The following is a 26,451-nucleotide window of genomic DNA, read 5'->3' on the forward strand; positions in this document are numbered from 1 at the left end:
AAAATTGTTTTAGCAATGTAAAATATTGTAATGGCACATGGTACAAAATGACATAATAGGCACATATCTAAGTTAAAGCTTATATCTTAACTTTATGACCCCCCCCCCTTTTTATAATGAAAATAAATTTCCACCAGAGCTGATGCCTCCTTGTAACTCTCGCCATACCAACCTTACCCTTCTGCCATTCTGGTTAGCATTCCCAGGAATGGCTTATTTTGCTGAATGCATAGGTATTTGTAAAAATCATATGGAAACGTTTATGCTTGATATACCAGGTACTATACACCATAGAATTCTTAAACTTGCATCTTTAAAATTAACCCATTGCCACTTCATGCGAACTTTTAAACACTTCTACAGCATCCTGCTACATAGCTTCGACTCTGGGCTGATGTCCATACGATTGCAGTGAGCACTCACCCATCCCTGTACAGCCTGGTGTCAACAGTGAGCCTCTGTGTTCACTGCCACCTCAGCATCCTTTCATGTGTATGGCATCTTTATCTGTGGCATCAGTGCTGTTTGTTTTTATGTACAGTATGATGGTCAAATATGCAACAAAACTAATTTTCTGGACACTTATGTTGAAATTATATCACCTGCAAATGTCAGGTTTTTTCCTCTGGACTTTTTTTAATCTTTGTCTCTGAATCTCCAGGATTCCTTGGACAGTGTATGAGTAGGGAGTATCTTCATGCAATCCTGACTTGAATTAGAATATTTTAAATGCAATTAGTTTTCAGTTAGTTTTGAGATTTGTAGTAATATCCTTCTGAATGCCCCTCATTTAGTTAAAGAAACGTTTTTATTATTGGATTACTAAGGGTTTTTTTTTTTATCATTACAGTGTTAAATTTAGTTGAACTTCCATCTTCTACCACTGTATTTGCCCAGCCACGACATCTGGATTCTGACCAGAGGTTCAATCTCTGAGGCTGCGCGCAGACTTCTCAGCTGTGGTGACACCACTTTGTCTTCAGTGGTTTACACCGAGTCTGTCGCCTCTGGGGCTGCCCTTATTGTCTGTGACCGCCCGTCTTAGTCCCAACAGAGTGCACCCGAGGGAGTCACAGTGCCCGCTACCTTTGAAATGGTTCTGACCCAACACTTCACCCAGGGAGCTTTGTGCAAGATTGTAGTTCACCAGGCTCTTTCAGACTTCTGCTCACCTTCCAGGGACGATTCGGAAAACTTGGTAAAAATGACCCCATCTCTGAGAACTGTGACTGGGACTCAGCTCCACACTAAGGGCTTCTCTTACCTTCCCGATGGTGTCACCAGCCTTCCCACGACCCCTCTACCCCTTGCACACCACTCATCCACCATAATGCCGGAAGCACCTCTGCACGTTTATTCCTGAAATACCCGCCTTTTTCTAGTGGTCTGTGAGGCTCTCAATGCCAAGTACCATGAGTTGTTACATTCTCTCACTCACATGCTCACAGAGCGGATGGTGAACACTGAGCTGGATAACTAATAAAATGGGCTAAAAAATTAATTAGGCAGATGGGAAGGGGTCCAGGTTCACTGAATTCCGAGACCAGAACAGAGTGAAGGTGAGTAAATGGGACACAGGAAATTGAAATTATCCCATAACTCGCCCCCCCCAAAAGTTGTATTAAACACATACATACATTTCTTTTTTATAAATACATTTGGAAGATGGTTCCCCAGCCAGTCCCACCCCATTAACCCCCATCCCTGTGAATCTTCTAAATGCAAGGCTGCTGCCACTGCCCATACCTATAGTTGGTACGTGGCCTCCTGGACTGGCCATTTTCACTGTAGCTTGACATAAGGCTTTTCCTGGGCCCAGGAAGTGGGGTTTTTAGAGGACCCCAATGGGCAGGAGGCAGGCAGCCAAGAACAAGACAAAACGGGCATCTGCAGGAGTCTAATCACACTGTGAGTGTGAATTGGGTGCCTCAGCCAGGCTTGTACGGAGTTGGAGGGAAAGAGAGGCCCCCAAGACTAGGTCTGGACACTCACCAGTGACTCCTGGTCTGAGATACAACATGCCGGCCTCAGTAGTTATTATCAGGTAGGCAGAACTCTGGGCTGGGCTAGGAGATGAAGCGAACTCTCTGCCCCTCAGGAGTCCCTGACCGCCGAGAGTCCCCCCGTGCTCTCTGAGGGTGGTGGGGCTCCAAAGATTCTGGCGAGGAGCCCTCTGTTAGAGCGGGCCTGGTCCTGAGCATTGGCTAGTCGAGCCCGTTCTCGACCCCCTGGACGAGCTGCCTTCCGGGCCCTCAGCTCCTGCTCGGTAGGACGCTGCGCAAAGGACCAGGTGCTATCTGGGCGGGTCGAGTCCCCATCGGCGGCGAGGAAGTGCTTCCCTCGCTCCACACTTTGAAGATAGAAGTCGGTCTCACGCTTGGCCTGGGCAACCTCCGCTCTCAGGCGCTGCCTGCGCACCTGGCGCTCAAAGGCGAGATGCTCGCTGAGGTGGGACCAAGTGAAACGGTGCAGGTACTGCGGACAGGAACACAAGAAAAGCCCTGGGTAGGTCGGGGTGGAAAGAAAACGCGAGGGAGCAGAGCTAACAAGAGGTTACAGAGGTGCCTCCTCTGGGGTTGGGAAGGCAGGAAGACGAGAGATGCAGGAGGCAAGCCTATCCCCTCACCTTGAGGTTCCACAGGTCATAACGGAAAGGGCTGCGCCTGCGGGAACCCATGGGCGTGTTGTGTAGGCTGGCGGCCACACGCTTGGCTACTCGCTTGTCCCGGAACTCCACCCAGCCCTCGGTGTAGTCCTTGCTGTATCTGGACCGCTTTTTCCCTCCGGCCGCCGAGGCTGCCGCTGCCTTTTTCTTGCGCCGCACGAACCCCTCTGTGTGAAAGACAAGAGTGGTGGTCATGGAGACAGCCGCAGTACCCACTCACCACACGCCCACCTGCCACTTTCTCAAAGCCTGCCCGCCGGCCGCGATCCCACCATCCCACCGCAAGGTCTTTGCCAGGAAAGGAGTAGAGAGCTGCGAAGTCCACCTCCCCCCATCCCCGCCCCCATGCCTACTCAATCCTTTCTGAATGTCAACTCCTGTCACAATATAAATGGGACTACTTTAAACTGATGTCGAAGCTGACAGCCCGAAGGAATTGCTTTGCATGTTTATGCCTCAAATCTCTGGACGTTTGAACAGGGTAAATAACCTCTGGACTGGGCCGAAAACAACTTTGTGCCCCAAAGAACTGCTTGCAAGGATAACAAAAAAGTAGACACCGTGACCACCAGATTGATGGTTCCCAGACTGAAATGTAAAAACATTGTTTAGGATTAACATCACTATGTCTTGTTATCCGCACCAGTAGCAACGATCTCCTCCTACTGATGTCATTGTTCCCCTTCTCCTCATACACACCCCTTGCCTTGGCCTCCTAATCGGAATACTATTTGGGCTTCTGCCTGAATCAGTGCTTTCCCGAATAGCTCTTCTTACTGAAGTCAAATAAGTGTTTGTTACCTCTCATTTAACAGGCCTTTAATTTTGGTGTTAACACTCCTTGCTCAGGTCTGCCCTGAACGTTCTATTTTAAACCCGCACAGGCCTCCAACTCCCGTTCCGATGAGTGCCTGCCGGGGAGTTGGGGGCGGCTGATCGATACTGTCTCCCCACCTAGGCCACAGTGATAAGGGATGGCTTCGGTTTTGTGGAAAAGCCACTGGTATTTTATTTAGGCGGCTGTACTCATTTAACAAAAAGTGGTAAATTCGGACCAGAGAAGAGGGGTGGGCGGAGGCGAGAGTAAATCCAAATCAGCTGAGGACAGGCCTACAGCGCTACCGCCCACCCCAGCCCTACGGGACCTGCTCACACCACGGACTGACCCCAGCGCCTCGGACCCGCGCACTTACCCTCGGGCTGGAAGAAGACGCGCCCCACCTCTCCGTAGGCGCTGAGAAGGTTCCGCACGTGCAGAGGCCGAAAACGGGGCGGGATGTGGCCCAGGTACACAATGCCCGGCACCACCCGCTTCTTAGCGGCACCAGTCGCCTCTTGGGGTTCCTCCTGCTCCTCCGCCGCCTCTGGTTCCGCATCTCTGCCTTCCAGAGTCTCCTGCTCCGCTGGCTCCTTCGCCGGCTCCTCAGCCTCCATGTTTGCCGAGACGTGAAGAACTAGAGCCGTAAAGCGCTAGAGCCTGAAGCACTGCGCCGTCTGACGCTTGCTGCGTAGGACAGCCTGCGACGAGGGGGCGGGGCCAATGAGGGTTCTGACCAATGAGGAGACGAAATTGGGCGTCACGGGCGGGTCCAGGTCCAGGGCAGAGGGCGGAAGTGGATCCCAGGTCCCGGGAGTTTTAAATCGAGAGAGCCGGTCCGAACTCAGGAAAGCGAAAGTCGCCTGACTTCCGGGCTGGAGAGGCCGACCGGAAAATGCAGACTGGAAGAGGAGCACGGAAGAAGCCGATTCTCTAGTCTAACACACCCTGCAGAATGCCTCGGGAGGCGCAGAATGGCGGGATGCGGCAGGCTGTCCCGGGATTTTGGGAGTGGCTGAAGTGGCTTATGTGGTGGCAGTATTAGGCATGGCTGCATGAATAGGAGGCAGCACCTCTCTGGTTCTCCACAGTCCACTGTCATTCTTCGGGAGCCGTCCGGCTTTCTTACCCGCCTCACTAGCTCTTAAAGGCGCCATGTGCAAGGCGCACAATGTCCACACGATGGCGCTCCTGGACCGTTTCCGAGTGTCCTCCCCGTAACCCATATTGCAGGTCACCACCCTCCCCGGCTCCCCTAATGGGCTGGCTCCCCATTGACCCTGCCTCTCGGTACTGATTTTGTTACTCGTACTTGGAGGCTGAATTCCCCAATCGAAGTTTGCCAAGTCTGTCTTTGTAAAATGTCAATGCCCAGTATGTTCTCCGGGATTGGGGAGTGAAGAACTCATACAGTTCACAGTCAGCCGTGATAAAGCTCTAATGGATCTGAGCGACGGGATGGGGCAGGCGACTTTCTTTCACTCCAATTCTACACCTGCACTCCAATAGAACCACAGAACATAAACAAACAAATGAGCGGAGGCCAAACTGAGTTCTGTGGCTGGGCAAATTCTGTCCATGAAAGAGTGTGGCGAAAGTCCCCAGGTGGTGGTGAGAATCGGGGCAAGACTGACCTTGAGCCACTTTGAGAACACCTAAGTTCTGAACTGTCTTGTCTCAAACGGTGTGGAAGGGGCGGGTTTCCTCCCACAGAAATTTATGCACTTTATGTCAGCTGCCAGTGAAGGAAGGAAGGAAGGAAAAGAGAGAAAGGAAGAGAAAGAAAAGCAAGCAGAAGAGAGAGCAAGCATTAAGGACATAGTAAAGACCTGGAAAGGTCTGCCCTGTGTGCCCTGCAGAGCCTAGGGACAGTCACTTTCTCAAATAAGATGTTTCACCTTTTGCATGTCAATTTTGATCCTCTTGCCCCAATTTCAGTAAGAGGTGGATTCCAGTGTTGAGTAAAGTGGTGTCCGCGCTCTGCGGATTATCTCCACACAGGATCCAGCTCTGTGCAGCAGGTTACAGGTGGTGCTGGTGGCTTGAATTCGTGCTGTGGCTGTTTGATCACCACTGACCCACAATTCCACTCTTGGGCCTATGAACTGATAGACCAATTATAACTTGTATGCTGGAATTCTAAATTCTTTTCAAATATTAAGGTGAGTGAGGGAAGCCTACAGCACGTCGCTTGGGGAATTAGCTCAAATGGTAGAGCGCTCGCTTAGCATGCGAGAGGTAGTGGGATCGATGCCCGCATTCTCCAGTTTTATAAAAAGCGTTTCTAGACATTCTCAGCTAACAGATCCTCTAGGTCACAGAGATCCGGACTTCTCATCGCACATTTCATGACAGGGATGGACATCGCGCCAAGAGCCACGTATTGGTGGCTACCTCACCTTCAGGACAGGACAGGCAAGAGTCAACTTTTGGGGATTTCACTCACGTTTGCCGGTTTGAACAAAAGCTAAAAAGCCCGAGGGGAAAAATACAAGGATTTCCAGGCACAAAATCCTCAGCAACTCTTCCTTACCTTGATCTGTATCTTTGTAGGTGAGGAGTCTTCGATAAATATTCGGGATCATATTTTTGAGACGGGGAGAAATGAAATTGGCACGAAATTACAAAAGTCTTTTTCTATTGTTGAGAGAGATCTCTCCTTTGTAATCCCCAAAGCGGGTAGAAATCGTACGCATTTTTCTACTTTTTATCCTAAAATGATTGTTTCTCTCGTAGCAGTGGTTCCCAAACCTTGCAGCACGTTAAAATCACCTGGGAGCGTTTGAAACTACTAACGCAGGGGACCCGCCTGCAAAGTGTCCCGAGCAGGAGCGCTCTGTAAAATCTCCCCAGGAGATTTTGATACTCACCAACCGTTCTCACCCAGGGTTGAGAATCGCCGTCACTTAAAGGGGGCAAGGGGGCGTAGTGCCCGAGTTTCTCTCTGCCTGCGGGGCAGGGGGCATCACCGGAAAAATCCTTCCGGAGACTCAGAACTATAGGACCAGCAGGGGGCGCATGAGCCGAGGGGCCGAAGTATGACTGAGGGTAATTAGTCTTGATTACAGTGAATAATAATGGAGAATAATGATGTAAAAGTATCGATTGGCTGCACAATAAGGACGGTCTTAAAGAAACGCCCATTCAAGACTTAAAGAACTGAGATGGATCGGGGATGAAAAAGAACTCGAAAAAGCCAGTTCCTTCGAGCCGGATTCGAACCAGCGACCTAAGGATGTCCGAAGAGGGAACCACTACAGTCCTCCGCTCTACCAACTGAGCTATCGAAGGAAGCACGTCGCTAAGCTGCAATCCGCGGGTGCCAACTCTGTGCTCGCAGCAGCAGGTGCCCGCGGCCTCACGTTTCCACGTCCTGGACACGTCGGCCCTGTCCCTCAAAGACCCACAGCTGTGGACCAAGGAGAAAAGGGGAGCACCCGCTGGTTTGCAAAAAGGAAATCGGCACCATGCCCAGAAGTCCCTGTTTCCTGCCACTCTCCTTGCTCTCCCCGTCTCGCTTTTTCGTGCGCGCATTTCTTGTGCTGTAACATTTGAAAATAAGTTGCAAATACCATGACTTTCATCTTTAGATACTTCAGCGTGCATACCTATGTGTGAGGGCATCCTATATATCCCATCATTATTCCACCTAGGAAAAGTATCAATAATTCCACTGTATCTAATAATCAGCTCATGGTCCAGTTTCTCCAATTATCCCAACAATATGATTTATTGTATTGATTTTGGAACCAGAACGTAATTCAACACAAAGCCCCCCATTACACCGGTTATAACGTCTTCAGTAATGTAGCGACTGCGCTCCAATGCAGTCGCTTGAGTGAATTAAGTTTTTCCCTTCACCGCAACCCAGATCGGGGACTCCTATTGACATTGGATTGGTGGCACTGACCTTTTGCAGACGAGGCCGTAAGAATAGTGTTTCCCGTAGGTGTAGACTTCCTGTGGAATTCTAGCCTGAATAGACAGCCACATTGTGTATTCACCATGTTAAACTGGAACAGCAGCCTCAACCAAAAGCAATGGTTTCTAAACCATCAAGAGATTCAGGTTGACTATGTCTGAGATTGAGCCCAGGAATCTGAAATGTGAGAAACTCCTCAGGTGATTCACGTATACAGCCAGACCCTGGATACCCAAACTCAGGTGTTTCCACTGAATTGTCCTGAGGCCTGAAAGAACATTAATGTGTGGTTAATTGGGTTTTATCAATGGAGAGGTATATATGTTTGCTTTTCCTACTCATTGTCGTGGGTGTTTTGATGAAACAATACAAATGAACCTACAAAAGCTTCAAAGGAATAATAAAAGAACACATTCACAGTGGGATTTTTGCAGAGGGGTGGCGAAATCTCAAAAAGCCCTGAGACCAAAATTTGAGACCAATCAATTTGACCAAAGGGCTGATTTTCGAGTCACTCTATTAACAGCAAAATCTGCCCCTATCTGGGATAATACTGGCGAAGCACAGGGCTGAAATGGTCGGCGCCACACCAGCATGGATTTATGTGAGCAAAAAGGGTACATGGTGGGTGCAAAGTGAACAACCATCGGAGGCTGGGCAGGGCAGTGTTTTCTACAGGGTAGAAAGTTCAGAGGAATTGGGGTAGAAATGCAGTCTGGATTTTGAAAAACAGGCTTAAAACTTTCTATTTTATTTTGTTGACAATTGGAACCTGTCGTGGCTTGGTTGGTTCTTTTCCTTGCCAGAGGAAGGGAAGAGAGGTTGGAAAAACTTTTGTTGGGTTGGTTGTGCTCCCTGGGTGTGAGTGGTTAGGTAGAGAAAGGGCGTAGGAGGCAGTGGCCATAGAAAATTTGAGTCTCCATAGACGTTGTTGCCTCTGGGTCTCTGCCCATCAAACTTCCCTTTGGGTGGTTTTGTCCACTTTCAGTCTCTACCTTTCCCAACATCCCTGCACCTTCTTCCCGCATTCTAGACTTTTTTGATTGGCATAGTGCTTGAGAATCATCCGAGGAGCTTCAACTCTACAGAGGAAAGTCACTGCTACAGGCCCAGTAAGAACTCAAATAATGATCCTGAGAGACGCATTCCCGCCAGGGGTCGATGAGGACACGCTGAAGAGTTACAGGGGCTTAAGTGTCTCAGCAACAGTAGCCCTGTAATTCCACGCTTAAGAGTGTTGACCTATAAACTTGCTCATTTGACATTGGTGACAGACCGTTTTTGGAGCTAACGGTGTGTAGAGATCAAGTAGAAAAGCATTGGAAGCAATTAAAAGTAAGCCGCCCAACGTGGGGCTCGAACCCACGACCCTGAGATTAAGAGTCTCATGCTCTACCGACTGAGCTAGCCGGGCACCTGTGAGGGCGGTGCTCGCATGTACTCTAACAATATCAAAACTCTTTTGGAAACGCCTCAAGTTTTGTTTTATAGGCAAAATAACATGAAATTCAAAGAAGATAAACATTCTATGACACTATTAGCGTTCATTATACCCACTTGGATTACTTTGCCCCATTTCTCACCAACCTGTAGTGTGGCAGACCACAAACACCACGGTGACCCCTGCTCTGGCATTCCCCCCGCTCCGACCTGGTAGCCAACGTGGCTGCGCACTTAGTGAGGGAGGCCTCGGGTCCTGGAACCCAGACACAACCCCGGGCTGTCTCTGCAGCCCACCGAGGCCCTCCTCTCCTGTGTCCGTCGCCTGTCAACTTTCGCCCCTCCAGCCACCCTGTGTGAACATGGCCCTCCAGAAAATCTCTGCGGTTTTTGCCCTCCTTTCCAGGCCCCTTTTGCTTCTTTATTGTCCTTCACACGCTAGGCTGATACACACAGAGAAAAGGGGGGGGGGTGCAATTTTATTTTAATATAAAACACCTGACAACCACTGAAATATATAGAATCCAGTGATTTTCGTATTTTTTATTTACCAATGGCCGCAAACTTTTATTGAATATAATAGATGCTCAACAAACCTGACCCTTCCCAGTAAGGATGCAGAACCCCGTCTCCTAAACTACGGGAAATTCTCAACGTTATACTCACGAGGAAATCACTTATGCAAAGATTTCCAGCATCCGAACTCGATAGATCAGTGTTGGAGTTTTCCACTTAAATCCATGTATCTGCTGTGGTGAGGGAATTATGGGTAAGAGCGACCTGAGATGTGGCCATCGTGTTCCTATACATTTTGTATATCACAAGCGTGGAGGTGGAACTTCAGGAAGAAGCAGAAACATTTGCCTTTGCAAGAGTTACTTTGCAGCTGATGGAAAATTGAATACAAGCCGAAATACGAAAGTACTTGTCCCTTTTGTTAGAAGAGTTACCAAGTGACTTACTGGGATCAAGTGCAGGTGGAGCCCGGACTGCAAATTTCTTACGCGGAGTTATAGGAGTTTAATTTCGTTGAAAGGCAGCTGTCCCAGGTGTGCCGCGAGTGACAAAGAGTTACAAATGTCCAATAAGCAACAAAAACGTGGGCTCGTCCGGGATTTGAACCCGGGACCTCTCGCACCCTAAGCGAGAATCATACCCCTAGACCAACGAGCCCCACAGTCATCTTTTCCCCTGAATATATTAAATATATAGTAAAATTCTGGTTTTTGCATTTCATTTGCAAAAGTGTGTAATTGTGACTGATATTTTCCTTTTCTTCCCGGCCCTCGCTCCTCGTTTTTCTATTTTGAAAACCAGACTAACGCAGATCTCAGAACTTCCCCGGGTTTTCCCCCTACCCAATCCTCTGAAGACTGTATAAAACCTTATTTCTCAAAGCTCGTTGGCCCATCCTTTGTAAGAAACAACCGTGCTGTTTGTTAGAAAAGCAGAAACCTTGGCCCTTTCTGTGGAGCGAGGCCCCAGAGGCTGCATTTTCGCGAGGCCCCTAAGGCCCCTGAAGCTGTAAGAGCGAGGCTGACCCGGCCTCGTTTGCATTCCCAAATCCACGTGGAGCTCTTGACTCGGTCTCAGCATTTCCCACGGACAACAGTGAAAATAGGGAAAGTTCACTCAGCGGGATACGAAGCTGAGTGATTAAGCGATTAAGTGAAGGGTATGAGCTGCACGAGGAACAAGGAGATAGATACGTAACTAGGGCGCTGAAACTGCTTTGTTGGGAAATGAGGCTGACTCCACACGCGTGCCATCAGGAAATGACAGAACAGAGGGACAGGTCTGTGACAGAGGGCCGGGTAGATCCTGGAAAAAGACTGAAAGTGGGATTCCTCCGATGATCACCCCGATAGAAACGCTTCACTAGGATCGGAGATACTGAGTCCTGCCTGCTCGCAGGGGCCCTCGCGCCACTCGCTCAAGAGTACCTGTGTCGTAGGATTTGGAGCGAAGGGTTTGGTCACTAACCCGGCGACCTTCTTTTTCCTCCTGCTGAATTTAGTATCCGCTGAGGTTACCTACTTGTCTGCTGATGCGGAGCGAACGCTGTGAGCGCTCCGCCAGCGGAGGCCCGCGCTGTGGGCTCCCTCGGAAAGTGCACAGCGGTACAAAAATGAAAATAGGAATGGGACTGGCCCGTACGGGGATCGAACCCGCGACCTTGGCGTTATTAGCACCACGCTCTAACCAACTGAGCTAACCGGCCGGTCGACAAACGGCCTTTCAAAAATTTAGTAGAAGGAAACTTTAGTCTTAATTTCGCTTTTTAGCTGCCAACAGTGTGGTGCATCCCAGCAGCTGAACTCGACCGCACCGAGCTGGGCTTCTTTTTCCCTTGTTGGGCCTGTAGTTTCGATGCAGCAGCTAACCAGAAGATAACAATAGGCTTCCTTCTCTTTCTGTGCTCTCAAGGTAAGATGATCTCTGTCCTGAAGTCCAGCCAGACACTGAAGATGGCTGTTAATTTAATGAATCCTGGGCAATTCTCCAGGTTGCCCCTCTTCGGCCTCTCCATTTTCTCTTTCATTTTTGTATCAAGCAAAGATACCCCAAAATACTTTAAAGCGATCTAATTTCCTTCTCTACACAGGGAGTTCTATACATAGATGCTAATCTATGTACCAGATTAATGAAGAGCAGCATACAGCGCGAAACGAGAAGGCATTTTTAAAATATAACTTCTGATTAAGTAGGTATAAAAGAAGCTTGGAGATGCCGGGGATCGAACCCGGGGCCTCATACATGCGAAGCATGCGCTCTACCACTGAGCTACATCCCCTGCCTTGCAGGCAGCCGTTTTACTCTTCTCCCCAACTTTTTAAATTTGACTTTTCCCTTCCACAATTTTAATGTTTTCTGAATGTTAAAGTGAAATTCTCCTTTATTTAGTCAGAAAAAAACCTTGAAATGGTTGATGGGACATTTGTCAGAATTCCAAGTGGAGGAAACCTTGCAGCCATCAGACCCTTGCCAGTGCTGAACCGGGCGACGCACGCATGGAGCTAGATGCCGGAAACCCGCCCGAGAAAACGAGAGTGGAGCTCTCCCTTACAAGCTTACTTTTCGTTTTCTTTTCTCCAAAGACAGCTGAAGCCCGGCACAAAATAAAACCGTTTCCTCTGTCCCTCATTAGCTGTCCAAAGTGCTGCGGGAAAAGGTGATTTAATGAAGCCATTAAAGCACAGCATTGGATCGGCTTCCTTTTGAAAGTGCTCTGCTGGGGCCCAAGGGCGGAATGTTTGAGCTTCTTCTCCGGAAAGCTCAGGAACTGAAGGCCAGCGTTCTTGACGGCACTGAGTTCCATGCAGTCCAGTATGTGTTTATATGCACTATATACAGTATCTGTACATATACTATAGCCTATAGAATTCGGGCGACATTCTCATCAATGTAATAGGATTGACATCGGCCTTAAAGAAAACCCTCGTTGTGGTTGAGTTTCTATGTTTATTGGTACTAACAAGCACTTTCTGAGTGACTACCTTTGAACAAAAATGATAGCGAAATCTTCTAAAATGACTTGCTCCTTCTAGTTCACATTAACTTAAATATAGTTACTATGAGTAGTTAAAGTCGTGTGAGCCCGGATAGCTCAGTCGGTAGAGCATCAGACTTTTAATCTGAGGGTCCAGGGTTCAAGTCCCTGTTCGGGCGCTCCCGTTTTTACTCTCACAAAATAGAAAGAAAAAAATAGTAAGGTGCTTGGAAGCCACGGCGCAGGAAACATTTCATCTATAGCAGTAGTGAAAGTTTTAACAGTAGTCACCATGTATCAAAGGTCAAATTTGTTCTTTAAGAGCAACGAAAGCGTGAAACTGCTCCCTCGCCGCCTCATTACTGTGCTCGTTTCTAATCACCTGTTTCGCTCAGCCCTGCGGATGCCCAGGTAAACTGCACGTCGGTAGTGGGGCCAGTACTCAGAACGCCTGGCCTGGTGGCTTCCAAATTTCTTTGGCCAGGACCAGTTTGAAGTTTAGTTTACTTCTGCACCCAGAAATACACAGGTTACAGGAACAAAGGTTGCTTAAATTAGCACTCACTCTTCCATATGCCCTGCGTTCTGCTGTTTCAGATTCTGATTCTTTAAAATGCTGGGTTCTGCCCGCCATTACACTGATTTCAGGTCCTCCTTCTTGGAAAAATACCCGGCTGTAGGGTAACCATGAAGATGAACTGTAACATGGTATAGGGCGATGGGTGCTCTGCTGAGTAACCTGCCTGCTCCACCCCTTCTCCTAAACCCGAGTCCCCTGTCCTGGAGTGACCCAAAGACTCAAGTCACCTAATGCCCGGGCACTGACATTTTCCCTGCCTTGCCTGGCAGCCCTTGACTTCACTTGGTAATTGTTCAAAGCAGAGACTTCATCCTAATGCATCCAGCAGATAACAGAAAAATTAGGTTTTTTTCCTGCTGTTAAAAATCGCCAAATGAGCACTAAACCAGTAGAAAAATAAAGATCATCTCCTGACTGGACCGATCAGCCAACAGGGGGGTTGAAGTTAAAATTGCTAGTAAATAAAGGAGATGATACCTGTTGTGGACAGCTAATCCAAGATTCTGGAGCAGGCCTGTATAATCTATACATTCAGTTTTCTTTTCGACTCTTGCTTTAATTCCTTCCTATCTCACAGATAACATGAGAGGCCAAACACTTGCTGTAATAGTTGTTTCCTTTTCCTCCTTAGTTCTAACTGTAAAGATAAATCTTCAATTGACTGCCCTCAGATATTGCCTCCTGGTTCAAATCTATTTTTCAAGTTGTACTTAGCATTTTACTATTACAGAAAATTTTGCTGTTACAAATTTTTGTTCGTTCTGCACAGCTCGGTGTTAGAAAGACACCCCTCTGTTAATGGTTACTCAACATTTTTTAGGTAATCACTAAGGTCTATGAGACTTCATATGAGAAACTTCCAGAAACTACAGAAGAAACAAGCCAACGAAAGAACACAAACGACAAAAAAAGAAAAGAAAGAAAATACAGAAGACGCATTCCTGCCCCTAAAGAAACGTGACAGTCAAGACTTCCTCTGTTCTGGCGCTCTCGTTGCTCATATGTGGGCTCAGGCTCCGAAAAACCCACTTTTCCTCCTACATGGGACATGACCCTCCATGATGAGCCTTCCTGGTGATAAGACCTACGATGTCATGATTTGCCCAAGATAAGCCACCTGCCAATGGAGAACTAATGCTGCTTTAATAACTGATGAGTGCTGCTTTCCAATAATTGATCAGTGAGATTTTCAAGGAAAAATCTTATTCAAAAGTGGAGGAGAATGTAAAAATAATACAAACGGAGCCACTTCAAAATGGAGTCATTTTGCAACTACCTTGCACGTCTTATGTTTCAAACCTTTGGACGTTAAAACAGGACAACACACTCTTAGGTCTGGGTCCAAATCAACACTGGGCCCCAAAGAACTGTTAGCAAGGATGACGAGGAAGCAGATATAATGGCAACTGGATTAATGATTACTGGACTGGAAATTAAAAGCACTGTTTGGAATAAACATCCCTATTTAGCTTACCTGGACCAATAGCAACACCTTCCTTCTATTGATATATCAATAATTGTTCCCCTTCCCTTTCTCATACACAGCCCTTGCCTTTGTCTCCTAACGAGAACACTATCTGGGCTTCTGCCTGAACTGGCACGTCCAAAATAGCGATTCTTATTGAGCTTAAATAAATACTTGTTGACTTTCACTCTGGCCTTTTACTTTTAGGATAACATACCTGAATTGATGGGCTGAACTCAATTTATCTTTGTCCCAACGCAGCACTTCATGTAATCAACCCCATCGTGTCACCTAAAAGAAATTTCAGCAGGTGCAAAAACAGTAATAATAAAATTACTAATATCTACATTGTGGAGGAAGGGCTTTCCGTGTGATGGGCACCGTGTTAAGCATTTTTGCAGAGATTAACCTGGGGACCAGTTAACTGGGATGAGAAAAGATTAAAAAATTATATCTTTAAAATCTCTAACCTCTGAAATTTAGCATATCCTTCACGTATAAATGTACAAATTACAGTCGGAAGAGTAGTACCCGTGGCTTTGTCACACACACACAAAAATCGCATATATTATCACGTCACAACACAGTTGTTACAAATTATCTCCTACTTAACTATTTTTAAAAGACAGATGTCCAAAGAAGGGTCTTGATGTTGAATTTTTAATGCATTACACTAATGAAGGTGCACACATATGACTATATTGCAAATTACACTATTTCGTAGTATAATTGGTTTTCTTTGTTACCTATGTCTTGATTTTTGTTGCTTTTTAAACTATAATCTAGCCAAGGGCTCCATGCCCCGCCCCGAGGCGACCTCCTGGTTGCTGGCAGTCCCCTTCCGCCCGAATTTCTCTAAAGCAGACGTGGGGTGAGAGCCCGGCACCGAAGCCCAAGCCCGGTGTGCGAGGGGCCGGAGGGGCCGCAGGGACAACCCAGGGAAAGAACTTCACGCTCACAGCCTCCCCGCCGCCTGGGAATCCGCCTGCAATCCAGGCCGGCGGGCGCGCGGGCCACCGAGAAGACGGTCCTCCAAACGGCCCAGAGGGGCCCGGAAGTGCGTCCGTGCGGCGCGGCGTGTCCTCCAAAACTTCCGGTAAGCTGTCAGCCGTCTCCCGAGTGACCAGGCCGGGGAGCCGCTGGAGGCTGTAGCAGGGGCGTGCCGTGTGTTTTACGGGGCCGCTGTGAGCACAGCTGAGAAGGAACGAAGCGAGGAGGCGGCGCGGGGGGGGGGGGGGGGGGGGGGGTATGTCCCTCGTCTTCCTCCCAGCCCTCCCAGGACCAAGGCCTCCGTTTGGAGGGTAATTTAATTACTGAGAGTTCTGGATCGCCAGGCTGTTCAAGTCAGACCCAGATTCTCAAGGTGTTTGTGAACCAGGTTGTTGCTTCGTGACTTTACAGAAAGGGACGTAAACGCCTAATGGGTCGGAAAAGTGGGCGGGCGTGTTTAAAGGCGGACTTAGGCTTCCTAAGTTGCGCTTTCCCGCTTCAGGAGTGGACAGAAACTGTCCCTCTGACCTCATGTTGCGGGAGACGCACCGACGCTGTGAATTCCCGCCATTTTCCTCCTGGAGCTTGTCCTCTCGTGCTCTTCGTCATTGGAAATCATCACTGTTTAGCTTGTATTTTTACTGCATGCATTTGAAGTGAAAGGGGGATAGTAATACTGAATTCATAGTCATGAAAATAAAACCATGCGTGTAAATCATTGGGCAGACAGAGTCTGGCAAACACAAGAAATACTGTAAAACTAATATAACTTGGTTGTGCATTTTAATTGTTGACTTAACCATTTACTAAACAACTTCCGTGCAGCATGTCCACATCCTTGCAAGTGTCATTACTTGTACAAGAAGCCTTTCCCCCACTCCTTGCTTGACCAACTTCTGTTTGTTTTCGTTTTGCAGTTTTTGTGTCAGAATGCCCCCCAGAAGCCCTCCCTAAAACCCGTCAATCTCTGGCCTCCGAGTTAGGCCTGTTGCGCATTCACAACTGGAAACGCACGGCTACATGGTGGTATCTATCACTTGACTTTGGACTTTGAGAATAGAGAATGCTTATTTTTAACCCTAATCTGTTTGGCAAAAAAGCACAGAGAAATGTTTGCTCATAGAAAAAAATGGAATGGGCATCATGGAGCAGAAGGATGGTGACACAAAGCAATGAAGTAGGATATCCGGCAATTCAGCTGTGACTGTCTGCTAACGGGTCTTCCTCCTTTCACTCTTTCCCGCTCACAGCCTGCAGCCAGTGCCTCAGCCACACAGCCCTTAGACCGCCACTTCTCTGTTCAAAATTCTGAAGGCATCCCTCCTCAGAGAGAAACCACAGCCTGGAGAGGCACCCGTTTTCTGGCCCCTGCTCATGTCCGCATTTGTGTGAACTGTCACCCTTGCCCTCACTCCAGTTCAGCCACTCGTGCCTCCCAGTTCCTCCTCAGCACGTCTGTTCCACCCACCTCTGCATTTCCCATTCTCTCGGCTGGAACTTTCCCCTCAGTCCCATCTCTTGTTCCCCTACTTCACTAAGTGCTCTGTGGAAATATCACCTAACCACCCTATTTAAGTTGTACTGACTTCCACTTTTTTTACTTAAGTCCCCCGTTCCATAAATGTGTGTGTTTTCTATCTCACCCACCCCCATTAGAATATGAGCTTGGTGAAAGCAGAGACTTGGTTTGCTGTGCCCCCTCCCCTCTCCCTGGGCACTTGGACAAGCCTAGCATTGGAAAAAGGAAAGATGGTACAAGGTGGTGAAGAAACAGTCATTTGCATGTACAGAATCTATGGTCGTCTATGTAGAACACCCACAAGAATATACAAACATAAAAACTGATGAGAATTCAGCAAGGTTGCTGGATACAAAAATCAACTTTAGCTAAAAACAGAAAATGCAGTAACTACAAATATACTGTATGAAATAGAATTTAAAAAGTACATGTAGAGTCCCTAAGAAATATCAATAAAATAAGACATTTATGGAGAAAATTATAAAACTTTATTGAAAGAAGTTAAAGATCCTAAATAAATGGGTTCATAGATTGAAAGACTCAACATCACAATGTATAAATTCAGTACAAACCCAATAAAATTCCAACACTTTCTTGTTTGGTTTGATTAACAACTTGTCAGTCTAGCTAAGCTTGGCCAAATAGTCCTGAGGAAGAAAACTTTGGTGGAGGTGTAGGGGATGGAAGTTGGATTTGTCCTGAGATATCAAGGTCAGTTTCTAAACTTGTAGTACCCAGGCCTGTAGCACTGCCGGGGGTTAGGCAAAGTGCCTGCCTCATGAGTCAGAATAGAACCCCCCCCCCGCCACCCCAACTTGATTTATGAAACAGCCAGTGCTACAAATCAGTGAGGGATGGATAAACTTTTCAAAAAGTGATGCTGGGACAAACACATCCATACGGAAAAACTACGATGCTGAACTTCTATCTCATACATTTCACAAAAATCAGTTCAGGAAAGATGCAAGGTAAATGTGAAAAAACTACAACGTTCACAGGCTGTAAGAAATATGTGTTTGGGTAGGAAATGATCCCCTCCCATTGCCAATTTGTATCCAACTTTTTCATATACTTAGAAAAACAAAAAGTTACTTCCAGCAAAATCTGAGTACAATTTATAAAATTTTACAACTTCCAAAATCCCCTCCTCAAAAGTCAACGACCTCTTCTGTTGCTGCTTTGAACAGGAAATGTTTCAGAAGGGACAGACATTTTGTATGAGGCACATAGCAGATTTTCACAGGTCAGCTCTGACCTAGACAAAACACCTGAAATCTGCAGGATCCACAAACCAGACAGAAATCTTTGACCTTCTGAGCAACACCATCTCGATGTCTGCCAGAAACCCTGGACATGCGACCCCACACTGCCAGTTGCAGGGGTGCCACGGCCACTTCACGGGTCTCGTTTCAGGACACCAGGTCCAAGCCGATGGCACCGGGAAAGAAGACAGGATGTCTGGCTTCCCCGCAGTGCGAGGCTTTTGAGCCAAAGTGGCTGACATGTGCATGCAACCAAGAATAACCTTCAAAAACAAGGACAGAAAATCCTACTTCCCCCATTTCAATCGAGCTCCTAACACTCTATTAGTGGCATTTGCCCTTTCCACAAGAGACAGCCACAGTGTCTTGTGTGCTAACAGTGTAACTTAAAAAAAACCTACATTTTAATAAAACAGATTTAAAAAATAGCATTTCAGACGGTGGAGTCATTAGAAGAACAGAACTATTTAAAACGTCTGCTTCACTTGTCCCCAGTGCCTTCTGCTCTCTGTGACTGGGTAGCGGCGGCATCTCGGGTTCTCCCAGGGTTGTTACCATCCTTGCCACCATCTGCTTTCCCCTTTTTTCCTTTGGGCAGCTTCTCCCCCTTCTGTGTAGGGGCCTCTTTAGGCCTGGGCTCTGGTTTTGGAGGAGCAGGCTTAGCAGACAGCCGTGCCGACCTTCTCTGCGGCTCATCCTTCACTTTCACTTTGTCTCCTTTGGCGTCTCCTTTTGCCTTTCTCTTGGGCATGGCAGCTGCAGCGCTGCGCCGGTGGCTCTGCTAGTCCAGGGGGTTCTTCTGTCTTCCTCACACTGCGCCTAGAGTTTAACAAGACACAAAAAGTGTAAACCATAAAGGGAAAGACTGACAACACTCAATTTGATTATATGAAAATTAATAATTTGGCCCTGGCTGATGTGGTTCAGTGGACTGAGTGTCAAGCTGAGAACCAATGGGTGGCCAGTTCAATTCCCAGTGAGGGCACATGCCTGGATTGTGGGCTAGGTTTCCAGTAGGGGGTACCCAAGAGGTAACCATAACTGTTTCTCTCCCTCTCTTTCACCCTCCCCCTCTATAAGAATAAATAAGTAAATAATTTAAAAATTAATAATGTGTGTATGTAAAAAAGATAGCATAAAATGTCAAAAATAAGTTAAAAGCTGAGCAAAGATATTTGTTACACATATAACTGATGAAGGATTAGAATCCAGAATATATAAAGAATTCCTACAGATCCACGAGGAAAGGACAAAATGAGAATTTTAAAACAATGGGTAACTTCTGGCCAAGATGGGGGCACAGGTGGAAGCACTGTATTTCCATGCACAACCAAGATTGGAACAACAACAATTTAGAAACAGAATAACATCCAGAACTGACAGAAAATTGATCTGAATGGAAGTCGGACAACCAAGGAGCTGAAATAGAGCTTTTCATCCAGACCGGTAGGAGCGGTGGAGACGAGCAGCCAAGGGCGGAGAGCAGAGAGAGTTGGGTGTGTAAAGCATCCGGGGCACGTAAGACCACAGCAGGTGGACCCTGAGCGCGCAAGCGGCAGCTGGCAGACCCCAGCCTAAGGGTGGCAACCTGCAGACCCAGTGAGGCGGCGATTGTAAAGCAAGGCAGTGTGCGAAACCCAGGATCCCAGCACTGGGAAATAGAGCCTCGGGGCACTGATTGAGGACACCTGTGGGAATTGAGGTGCATGGAGAGACACCCAGCCTCACAGGAGAGGTCCTTGGAAGGTCCCACAGTGGGCAGAGACCCACCCACATGGGAATTGGAACCAGAGGGGCTCAGTTTGCTTGGGGGAAGCAGCAGAAGGGCCTGAGGTCCCACAGAGAATGGAGCAACTGCCATTGTTCCCTCTGGACCCCATCCCCACATACAACGTCACAACCCAGCGACTGGGGTGCCCAGCCCTGGTGAACACCTAAAGCTCCACCCCTCACCGTAACAGGCGAGTCAAAACAAAAAAAAAAAAAAAAAAAAAAGAGAGAGAGAGAGGGAGAGGGAGATGGCTGAAACAGAAGAACAAATCAAAGCCCTAGAATCCATCCTTTTAAGTGACCAAGAGATAGCCAACCTATCAGATGCACAGTTCAAAACACTGGTGATCAGGAAGCTCACAGAATTGGTTGATTTTGGTTGCAAATTACATGAACAAATGCAGGCTACGATAAGAGAAATGAAGGAAAATGCACAGGGAACCAATAGTGATGGGAAGGAAACTGGGACTCAAAACAATAGAGTGGACCAGAAGGAAGAAACAACCAAACAGGAAAGAATGGAGAAATAAGAATTTAAAAAACGAGGAGCTTAGGAACCTCCAGGACATCTTTAAATGTTCCAACATTAGAATTATAGGGATACCAGAAGAGAAGAGGTAGAGCAAAAAGTGGAAAAGTTATTTGAACAAATAATAAAGGAGAACTTCCCCATTCTGGCAAAGGAAATAGACTTCCAGGAAGTCCAAGAAGCTCAGAGCCCCAAGGCAGTTGGACCCAAGAAGGAACACACCAAGGCACATCATAATTACATTAGCCAAGGTAAAAATGAAGGAGAGAATCCTAGAAGCAGCAAGAGATAAGGGGACAGTAACCTACAAAGGGGTTCCCATCAGACTGTCAGCTGATTTCTCAAAAGAGACCTTACAGGCAAGAAAGGGCTGGAAAGAAGTATTCCAAGTTATAAAAGGCAAGGACCTACATCTCAGACTGCTCTATCTAGCAAAGCTTTCATTTAGAATGGAATGGCAGATAAAGTGCTTCTCAGATAAGGTCAAATTAAAGGAGTTCATCATCACCAAGCCCTTATTTTATGAAATGTTAAAGGGACTTGTCTCAGAAAAGAAGATTTAAAAAAGCATGTATAGTAAAAGGACAGCAAACTCACAATTATTAACAACCACATCTAAAACAAAACCAAAAGAAACTAAGCAAACAACTAGAACAGGAATAGAACCACAGAAATGGAGATCACATGGAGGGTTAGCAACAGGGGAGTGGGAGGAGGAAAGAGGGGGAAAAGGTACAGAGAATAAGTAGCATAGATGGTAGGTAGAAAATAGACAGGGGAGGGTAAGAATAGTATGAGACATGTAGAAGCTAAAGAACTTATAACTATGACACATGGACATGAACTAAAGGGGGGGAATGTGGGTGGGAGGGGGTGTGCAGGGTGGAGGGGAGTGAAGGGGGAAATGAGACAACTGTAATAGCATAATCAATAAAATATATTTAAAAACATTGGGGTGCAGGTATCTGTTCAGAATAGTGATTTCACTTAGTTCAAATTCATCTGGCCTTTAAAATTTTTTTCAAAATGGGTTTTAATCAAGCTTTATATACAAACTGTTGTACAATTATTTTTATGTGGCCTCCTAATAAAGTTCGCCGGCCCATGCTCAGCCAGCACCCCCCCCCCCAACAACAACAACAACAACAACAACAAAACAATGGGCAAAGGGTTAAGCACTTCTTAGAAAAAGCAGGAATAGTAAGTACATAAAAATATGCTCAGTGTCCTTGGCAATATGGGATAATGCATTCTAAAATGGTAGGATATATTTTACATCCATCAAATTGGAAAAAAAATTATTTCATCTCTGAATTGCTCCAGAAGGTTGTGTGTGTACATGTCTGTATGTGTTTTAGAAGAGGAGTTTGCTGACCTCACCACCTAGATATAGTGAGCAAAGATGGTGTTTTTTGAGAAAAGTTAGATTTCATTTTTATGTTTCTTGGTCAACAAGAGCAACCACCAGAAATGGTACTAAAACATCAAATTATCTACTTTTCTCCCCCATATTTTTAATTTAACGAGAACTTCTGGAAAATTTGCCTTTTCCCTCCTTGTAAAGGGAGAGGTGAGATTTGTACAGAGAGGGAAGGACCAAACCTGGGTGTGCCTTGAGTGCTTCCCGATTTCCTTTGGCGCCTTATGAGGAACTCTGGGAACAGGGGTTAAGATTGAGGAGAAACGGTTCTGTTCTCGCGTTGCACAGCTCTCACTGAGAAGCTTGTGTGGAATTCCCTGGGCGCCCCCTGCTCTTCCCTCACTGTGCTCCCTGCTCCCCTCAGCTCTTTCACGGTCTGCTCGCCCTGTGGCGTCTCAGCTCCGCAAAAGTCAAACCTCTGCGCAAAGGAAAACTCGGCTCTCTGAGCCAAAGGAGAGCTGGCTTGCGAGGAAAGAAGTCCCTATTCCTGGTTCCTGACTGGTCTGTCCTCATGCAAATGAAGACTTTAAGTATTTACATTTTGATTGGTTCAAGACACTGTTCTTGGTCAGAATGAAGGTGCTGATTGGCTGCGGAAAGCCTCAGTCCTAGTGGCTGAAATAGGATTCTAGGAACTCCTTTATAAAGATGGCTCAGCGGGAAGAAACGTGTGCCGGCAGCTAGAGGCAGGCCGTTCAGCAAGGAGAAAAGGGGAAGGTGCCTGTGCGGAAATGGCTGCTAGGTTCTTTTCTTTGTTTTTTTTCCTTTCCTTTCCCCTTTTATCTTTTTTTTTTTTTCTCTTCCTTCTTTATTTTGCTTAAAATTTTAGCTTAGTTTGCCGCCGGGGCCCTTAGTAGGTGTCTTCTTTATCACAATTCACAAAGAGTGAGCTTTTGCTTTACAGCACTGTGTGCCATTCTCCGTCCATCTTACTCCAAACGTGTTTGCCACCCATTCCTGGTATGGAAATGCACACAGCCTGTTCTTGGTTCGGTCGGTGTTCTTTATGTTAGATTCCTTTCTCAACAGGGGGCCACGATCATTAAAGCACAGCAGGTTACAATAAAGATAAGTTCAAGGCCAACAGGCCACTGGCTAGATGCTGTACCTGAGTACAAGAAAACTGATTAGCTTCTTGAAACTCACCTTTAGGGAACTTATCAGGAGATCGGGTGGCTGCTAACTTTCCAGAGACCCTACAGATACATTATTTGTGTATCTGTAGGAGACAGATACACAAAATAATGAAAAAGGGCCATTGGATAAAAAGTGATTTTATTTCCAGGAAGGCCTCAGAATGATTAGGGAGGGCAGGAGGTTACATGGTGTCAGTGAGTTCCCTACTTTTCAAAGGAAATGTCAGGCAAGGCCGCATTCTGAGTTCCCATTTGGAGGGTTAGAGAGCGCGTTGGGAACCCAAGCGACTCTGCCCTGACGCTAATCTCCACGTCCTGGGGCGCGCGAGAGGGCGCCGCGCAGTCACAGAATCCCGGCAGCTCTCTCTGGAGTCGCGCCTGGACGTGATCCCGGGAAGTTCGACTCACGCCCGGCGCGGGCCCCTCGGATCGCCCACGTTCCTCTCGGGGCGCGCAGACCCATGGTTCATCCACGAAACCGCGTGTCTGGGGGTGGACGGGGATACCCCTCCATCCTGCCGCCCAGGACCACGCTTCTGCACTAAATCTCCTGTTAAACTCATTAGCCAGCAAGCTGGACTTGGGTCCCTTATGTGCTGGCGGCCGCTGGGCGCTCGCGGGGCTGACCACACAGGGGATGGGGGCCACGGGGAAGGTGGGCCAGGGCGGGGTCTCACGTGCGCTGAGCCACAGGCGTGGAAAAAGCAGCCACCGCGTGCGCCGCTCTGCTCTGACACGCGGGAAAGGCGGAGGGGACACCCCCCGGCCCCGGCCCTGCCCCCTGAGCGGTGCAGACCGGGCTGCGAACAAAACTACCTCGGACACGCGGGAACCGAGCGGGGGCCCCAGCTCACCGTCTGGCTAACGAGGGACCCCGCGAGGTGAAAAACACGGGCCTCAGGCGCGAGGACGGCACGGCCACGGCGCCCGGAGCCCAGCAGCCTGGCTGACCACAGGGAACGGGGCTTTAGGGACCGAGTGCCCTTGCCTCATCGCCATAAACGCGTCGCCAACGCCCGGTTCACGCCAGGCACCGAGGGAACCCGAGCAACGTGACCTGAGCGACTGCCTCCGGCCCTTGGAGACGGGGGTGGCAACCCCGGCGGGGAAGACGCCGCGTCTAGTAACAGGGCCCCGGGCCCCACAGGTGCCACGGCCCGACCCGTCCCGTCCCGCAGGAACGCGTCTGACGACCCCGCTCACGTGGCCGCCGGCCGGGTGCCCCGCAGGTCAAGGCCAAGCGGGCCCGTCCCTCACCTTCGGGCTCTTCCCGCCTGGAGGGGAGCGCAGGCCAAGGGGAGGAAGCCTGGGCCCGTCGGGGTCCCCTCGGAGGGTGGCCCACGGGGGACGCCTCGAGCCCGCAGGCGGAGGGACCGCCCGCCGCGACCTCCCCGCTGGGGCGGCCGTGGCGCCGCCGACCCCGCCGTCCCAGGTCACGACGGGAGGCGCCCGGAGGCCCCGCACTCACCGAGTGTCCAGGCCGTCCCCTCGCGGGTGGGCGACCGGAGACCCGCGGGCAGGAAGGCCGCGGGCTGGGGATGCGCTTCCGGGGCCCGGGCCGCGTCTCCCCTCCTGCGACGGCCCGACTCCGCACCCACGTCAGCACCACAGCCCCGCGCGTGCAGGCAGGAGGAGGGTGCAGGTGTTTGTGAGGGCGTGAAATTTTAAAAATTAAGCGAAATCGTTTCTTAGGCAATTTATTCCGAGCATGGGGAAAAGAAAAGAGACCGCCGGCTGTTTCCGCCCGGTTTCGAACCGGGGACCTTTCGCGTGTGAGGCGAACGTGATAACCACTACACTACGGAAACGCTGTGGAAGACGTTGCCAGATCTCCCTCTTCACCTCACGAACTCCGCCCCTCCTGCCTAACGCGCCAGGCCCGCCGTGTGCGCCTGCGCACGTCCACGCCCTCCCCCCGCCCTCCCCCTGCTTCGTCCCCCTTCCCAACCCTCCTGCTTACACCGGAAATGACCGGATCCGGGAAAACAAAAGAGAGGCTCTGGTCTTTATGAACCCTTCATTGTTACCGGGGTCCCCCCACCTGAATCTCCACATCTTAATTGCTTCCCCTTTGACTGAGGGTCCTTCACCCCCGCCTCCCTTCGCCGGGGTGCATGGCTGCGGGCGCGCCGCAGGGACCGCGCCGGGATCGGCTGTGCGAGGAGGCTCCCGCGCCGGCTGCGGCGCCTTTCCCCCCCGCGAGCTCCTCCGGGGTCCGCGGAGAAGGAAGTAAAATGAGACTGCGCCCACCGAGCCAGCCAGGAGTCGAACCTGGAATCTTCTGATCCGTAGTCAGACGCGTTATCCATTGCGCCACTGGCCCACGCAGGAGCTCACCGGCGACGTGTTTTCTTCATCAGAAACCAGACGGCGGGCGTGCCCGTCCGAGGCCGGGCGGCGGCGCCCTTTCCCCGCGGAGCCTGCGAGCCCGCCGAAGCCGGGCCTCCGCACCCCCGGGCCCGCGGCCCTGCCAGACCTGCGCCCGCTCTCCCGTTCACACCAGCCCCTGGGCCTGCGAACGAAGAAGGGCTCGGTAATAAATCAGTGACCGGCAGTAACCTTGCGCGGTGATCTGATCACAAGCTCCTGACTGGGCGGGCGGTGGTGGGGAGGCGCGCGGGTCTAGGATTCTTTACTACAGGGATATTTTCGCCTTAAGCAAACTTTGTCCATTGTCCTTGTGCGTCTGGGTTTACATCATCTGAAACGCCCAGAGTAATTCTCTCCCTCCGGCCCCTCGGAGGCGAAACCAACCTCCAGGGAGTACTCGGCCGTGGTAACTCGCCTGCATCTCGTTTTCTCCCACCTTCTCTCCCTTATTCCCAATGCAGACAAGCTATTAAACTGTCATTCTCCAGAGCATCTGGGATCTTGCTTCCCCGTACGTCAGTTTGTCATAAAAATTCGCTGCAGCTTGCGATTGTTCAGGCTGGGGTTCCTTTCTCGGCAGAGGAGGCAGCCCAGTCCCTCTTCGCCCCAGCATCACCTCCCTCCGTCCTGCACCATCTGACCCATATTTACGGCTCAGTAAGGAAAATAATGCTGGTGAGAGCTTGGAGAAAAACGAAGCAGAACTTCGTGGAGAAATAAAAAAGCCCAGCAGGGAAGGTATGGACGACAGACTAATGATCTGCATTACGGATATTGGGGAGCAGAGCGATCTGGGAGCGGCTTAATCCTCAGGGAAGGCCTGAAAGTGGGAGCCGGCTTAGGCCAGTCCAGTAACGTGAGGGGCCAGTGCTGAGTGGACAGGGACAGCAGCCTTGGGACAGGACCTGGGCCTCGCAGGCCTTTGTAAGGACATGGGCTGCTACTCCAGGAAACTGGAAGCCATTGTAGAGTTGCATGATCTGACTCTTTCTTGTCTTTTCCTGGGTCGTTAAGAGAAGTTATTTTTTAAAATTTACTAAGCAAGACTGCGCTAAGCACCCTCTCTGCCTGCGACC

General features: G+C 48.9%; 2 protein-coding genes, 2 long non-coding RNA genes and 9 other non-coding genes across 17 annotated transcripts; 3 read left to right on the plus strand and 10 right to left on the minus strand.

The window, feature by feature from the left end:
- Nucleotides 1–1,335: 1,335 nt before the first annotated feature.
- Nucleotides 1,336–4,135, minus strand: ABT1 (activator of basal transcription 1). The gene is made up of 3 exons (XM_028503494.2): nt 3,859–4,135; nt 2,627–2,832; nt 1,336–2,475 (listed from the first exon to the last, which is right to left on the minus strand). Exons 1-3 carry the CDS (start codon nt 4,097–4,099, stop codon nt 2,095–2,097), a joined length of 828 nt encoding a protein of 275 aa, XP_028359295.1. The 5' UTR covers nt 4,100–4,135; the 3' UTR covers nt 1,336–2,094.
- An 8-nt stretch (nt 4,136–4,143) lies between these two features.
- On the minus strand, nt 4,144–15,595 carry LOC118498218. 2 transcript variants are annotated; one of them, XR_004900745.1, is made up of 3 exons: nt 15,126–15,595; nt 14,597–14,670; nt 4,144–4,977 (listed from the first exon to the last, which is right to left on the minus strand). It is a non-coding gene; the product is annotated as an uncharacterized LOC118498218 (long non-coding RNA). The 2 variants fall into 2 exon arrangements; XR_004900746.1 differs by lacking the exon at nt 4,144–4,977 and adding an exon at nt 12,335–12,843.
- On the plus strand, nt 5,676–5,748 carry TRNAA-AGC. Its single transcript has one exon. It is a non-coding gene; the product is annotated as a tRNA-Ala (tRNA).
- On the minus strand, nt 6,684–6,773 carry TRNAY-GUA. Its single transcript is given in 2 exon segments — nt 6,684–6,719; nt 6,737–6,773. It is a non-coding gene; the product is annotated as a tRNA-Tyr (tRNA).
- On the minus strand, nt 8,746–8,818 carry TRNAK-CUU. The gene has a single exon. It is a non-coding gene; the product is annotated as a tRNA-Lys (tRNA).
- Nucleotides 9,946–10,017, minus strand: TRNAP-AGG. Its single transcript has one exon. It is a non-coding gene; the product is annotated as a tRNA-Pro (tRNA).
- Nucleotides 10,992–11,065, minus strand: TRNAI-AAU. Its single transcript has one exon. It is a non-coding gene; the product is annotated as a tRNA-Ile (tRNA).
- On the minus strand, nt 11,567–11,638 carry TRNAA-CGC. The gene has a single exon. It is a non-coding gene; the product is annotated as a tRNA-Ala (tRNA).
- Nucleotides 12,441–12,513, plus strand: TRNAK-UUU. The gene has a single exon. It is a non-coding gene; the product is annotated as a tRNA-Lys (tRNA).
- A 21-nt stretch (nt 15,596–15,616) lies between the features above and the next one.
- LOC118498212 lies at nt 15,617–17,756 on the plus strand. The gene is made up of 2 exons (XR_004900740.1): nt 15,617–15,788; nt 15,872–17,756. It is a non-coding gene; the product is annotated as an uncharacterized LOC118498212 (long non-coding RNA).
- On the minus strand, nt 17,358–25,480 carry HMGN4 (high mobility group nucleosomal binding domain 4). Of its 4 annotated transcripts, none has more exons than XM_036015690.1 (3): nt 24,474–24,832; nt 23,016–23,065; nt 17,358–18,969 (listed from the first exon to the last, which is right to left on the minus strand). In XM_036015690.1, the coding sequence occupies exon 3, from the start codon at nt 18,899–18,901 to the stop codon at nt 18,632–18,634; it is 270 nt and encodes an 89-aa protein (XP_035871583.1). In that variant the 5' UTR covers nt 18,902–18,969; nt 23,016–23,065; nt 24,474–24,832; the 3' UTR covers nt 17,358–18,631. The 4 variants fall into 4 exon arrangements, with proteins under 4 accessions (XP_035871583.1, XP_035871582.1, XP_035871584.1 ...); XM_036015689.1 differs by having other exon boundaries at nt 23,016–23,088; XM_036015691.1 differs by lacking the exons at nt 23,016–23,065; nt 24,474–24,832 and adding an exon at nt 25,277–25,480.
- On the minus strand, nt 24,741–24,813 carry TRNAV-CAC. The gene has a single exon. It is a non-coding gene; the product is annotated as a tRNA-Val (tRNA).
- Nucleotides 25,256–25,328, minus strand: TRNAR-ACG. Its single transcript has one exon. It is a non-coding gene; the product is annotated as a tRNA-Arg (tRNA).
- Nucleotides 25,481–26,451: the final 971 nt, after the last annotated feature.

The sequence above is a fragment of the Phyllostomus discolor genome, chromosome 14 (genome assembly GCF_004126475.2).
Source record: "Phyllostomus discolor isolate MPI-MPIP mPhyDis1 chromosome 14, mPhyDis1.pri.v3, whole genome shotgun sequence".
Lineage (NCBI taxonomy): Eukaryota > Metazoa > Chordata > Mammalia > Chiroptera > Phyllostomidae > Phyllostomus > Phyllostomus discolor.

Excerpts from the sequence above, each read along its gene's own strand:
- ABT1 (XM_028503494.2), bottom strand. The coding sequence starts at position 4,099 with ATGGAGGCTGAGGAGCCGGCGAAGGAGCCAGCGGAGCAGGAGACTCTG. Across the intron at positions 2,833-3,858 it reads CGTCTTCTTCCAGCCCGAGG|AGGGGTTCGTGCGGCGCAAG; the intron begins GTAAGTGCGCGG and ends TCTTTCACACAG. Across the intron at positions 2,476-2,626 it reads ATGACCTGTGGAACCTCAAG|TACCTGCACCGTTTCACTTG; the intron begins GTGAGGGGATAG and ends TCCTGTCCGCAG.
- HMGN4 (XM_036015691.1), bottom strand. The coding sequence starts at position 18,901 with ATGCCCAAGAGAAAGGCAAAAGGAGACGCCAAAGGAGACAAAGTGAAA.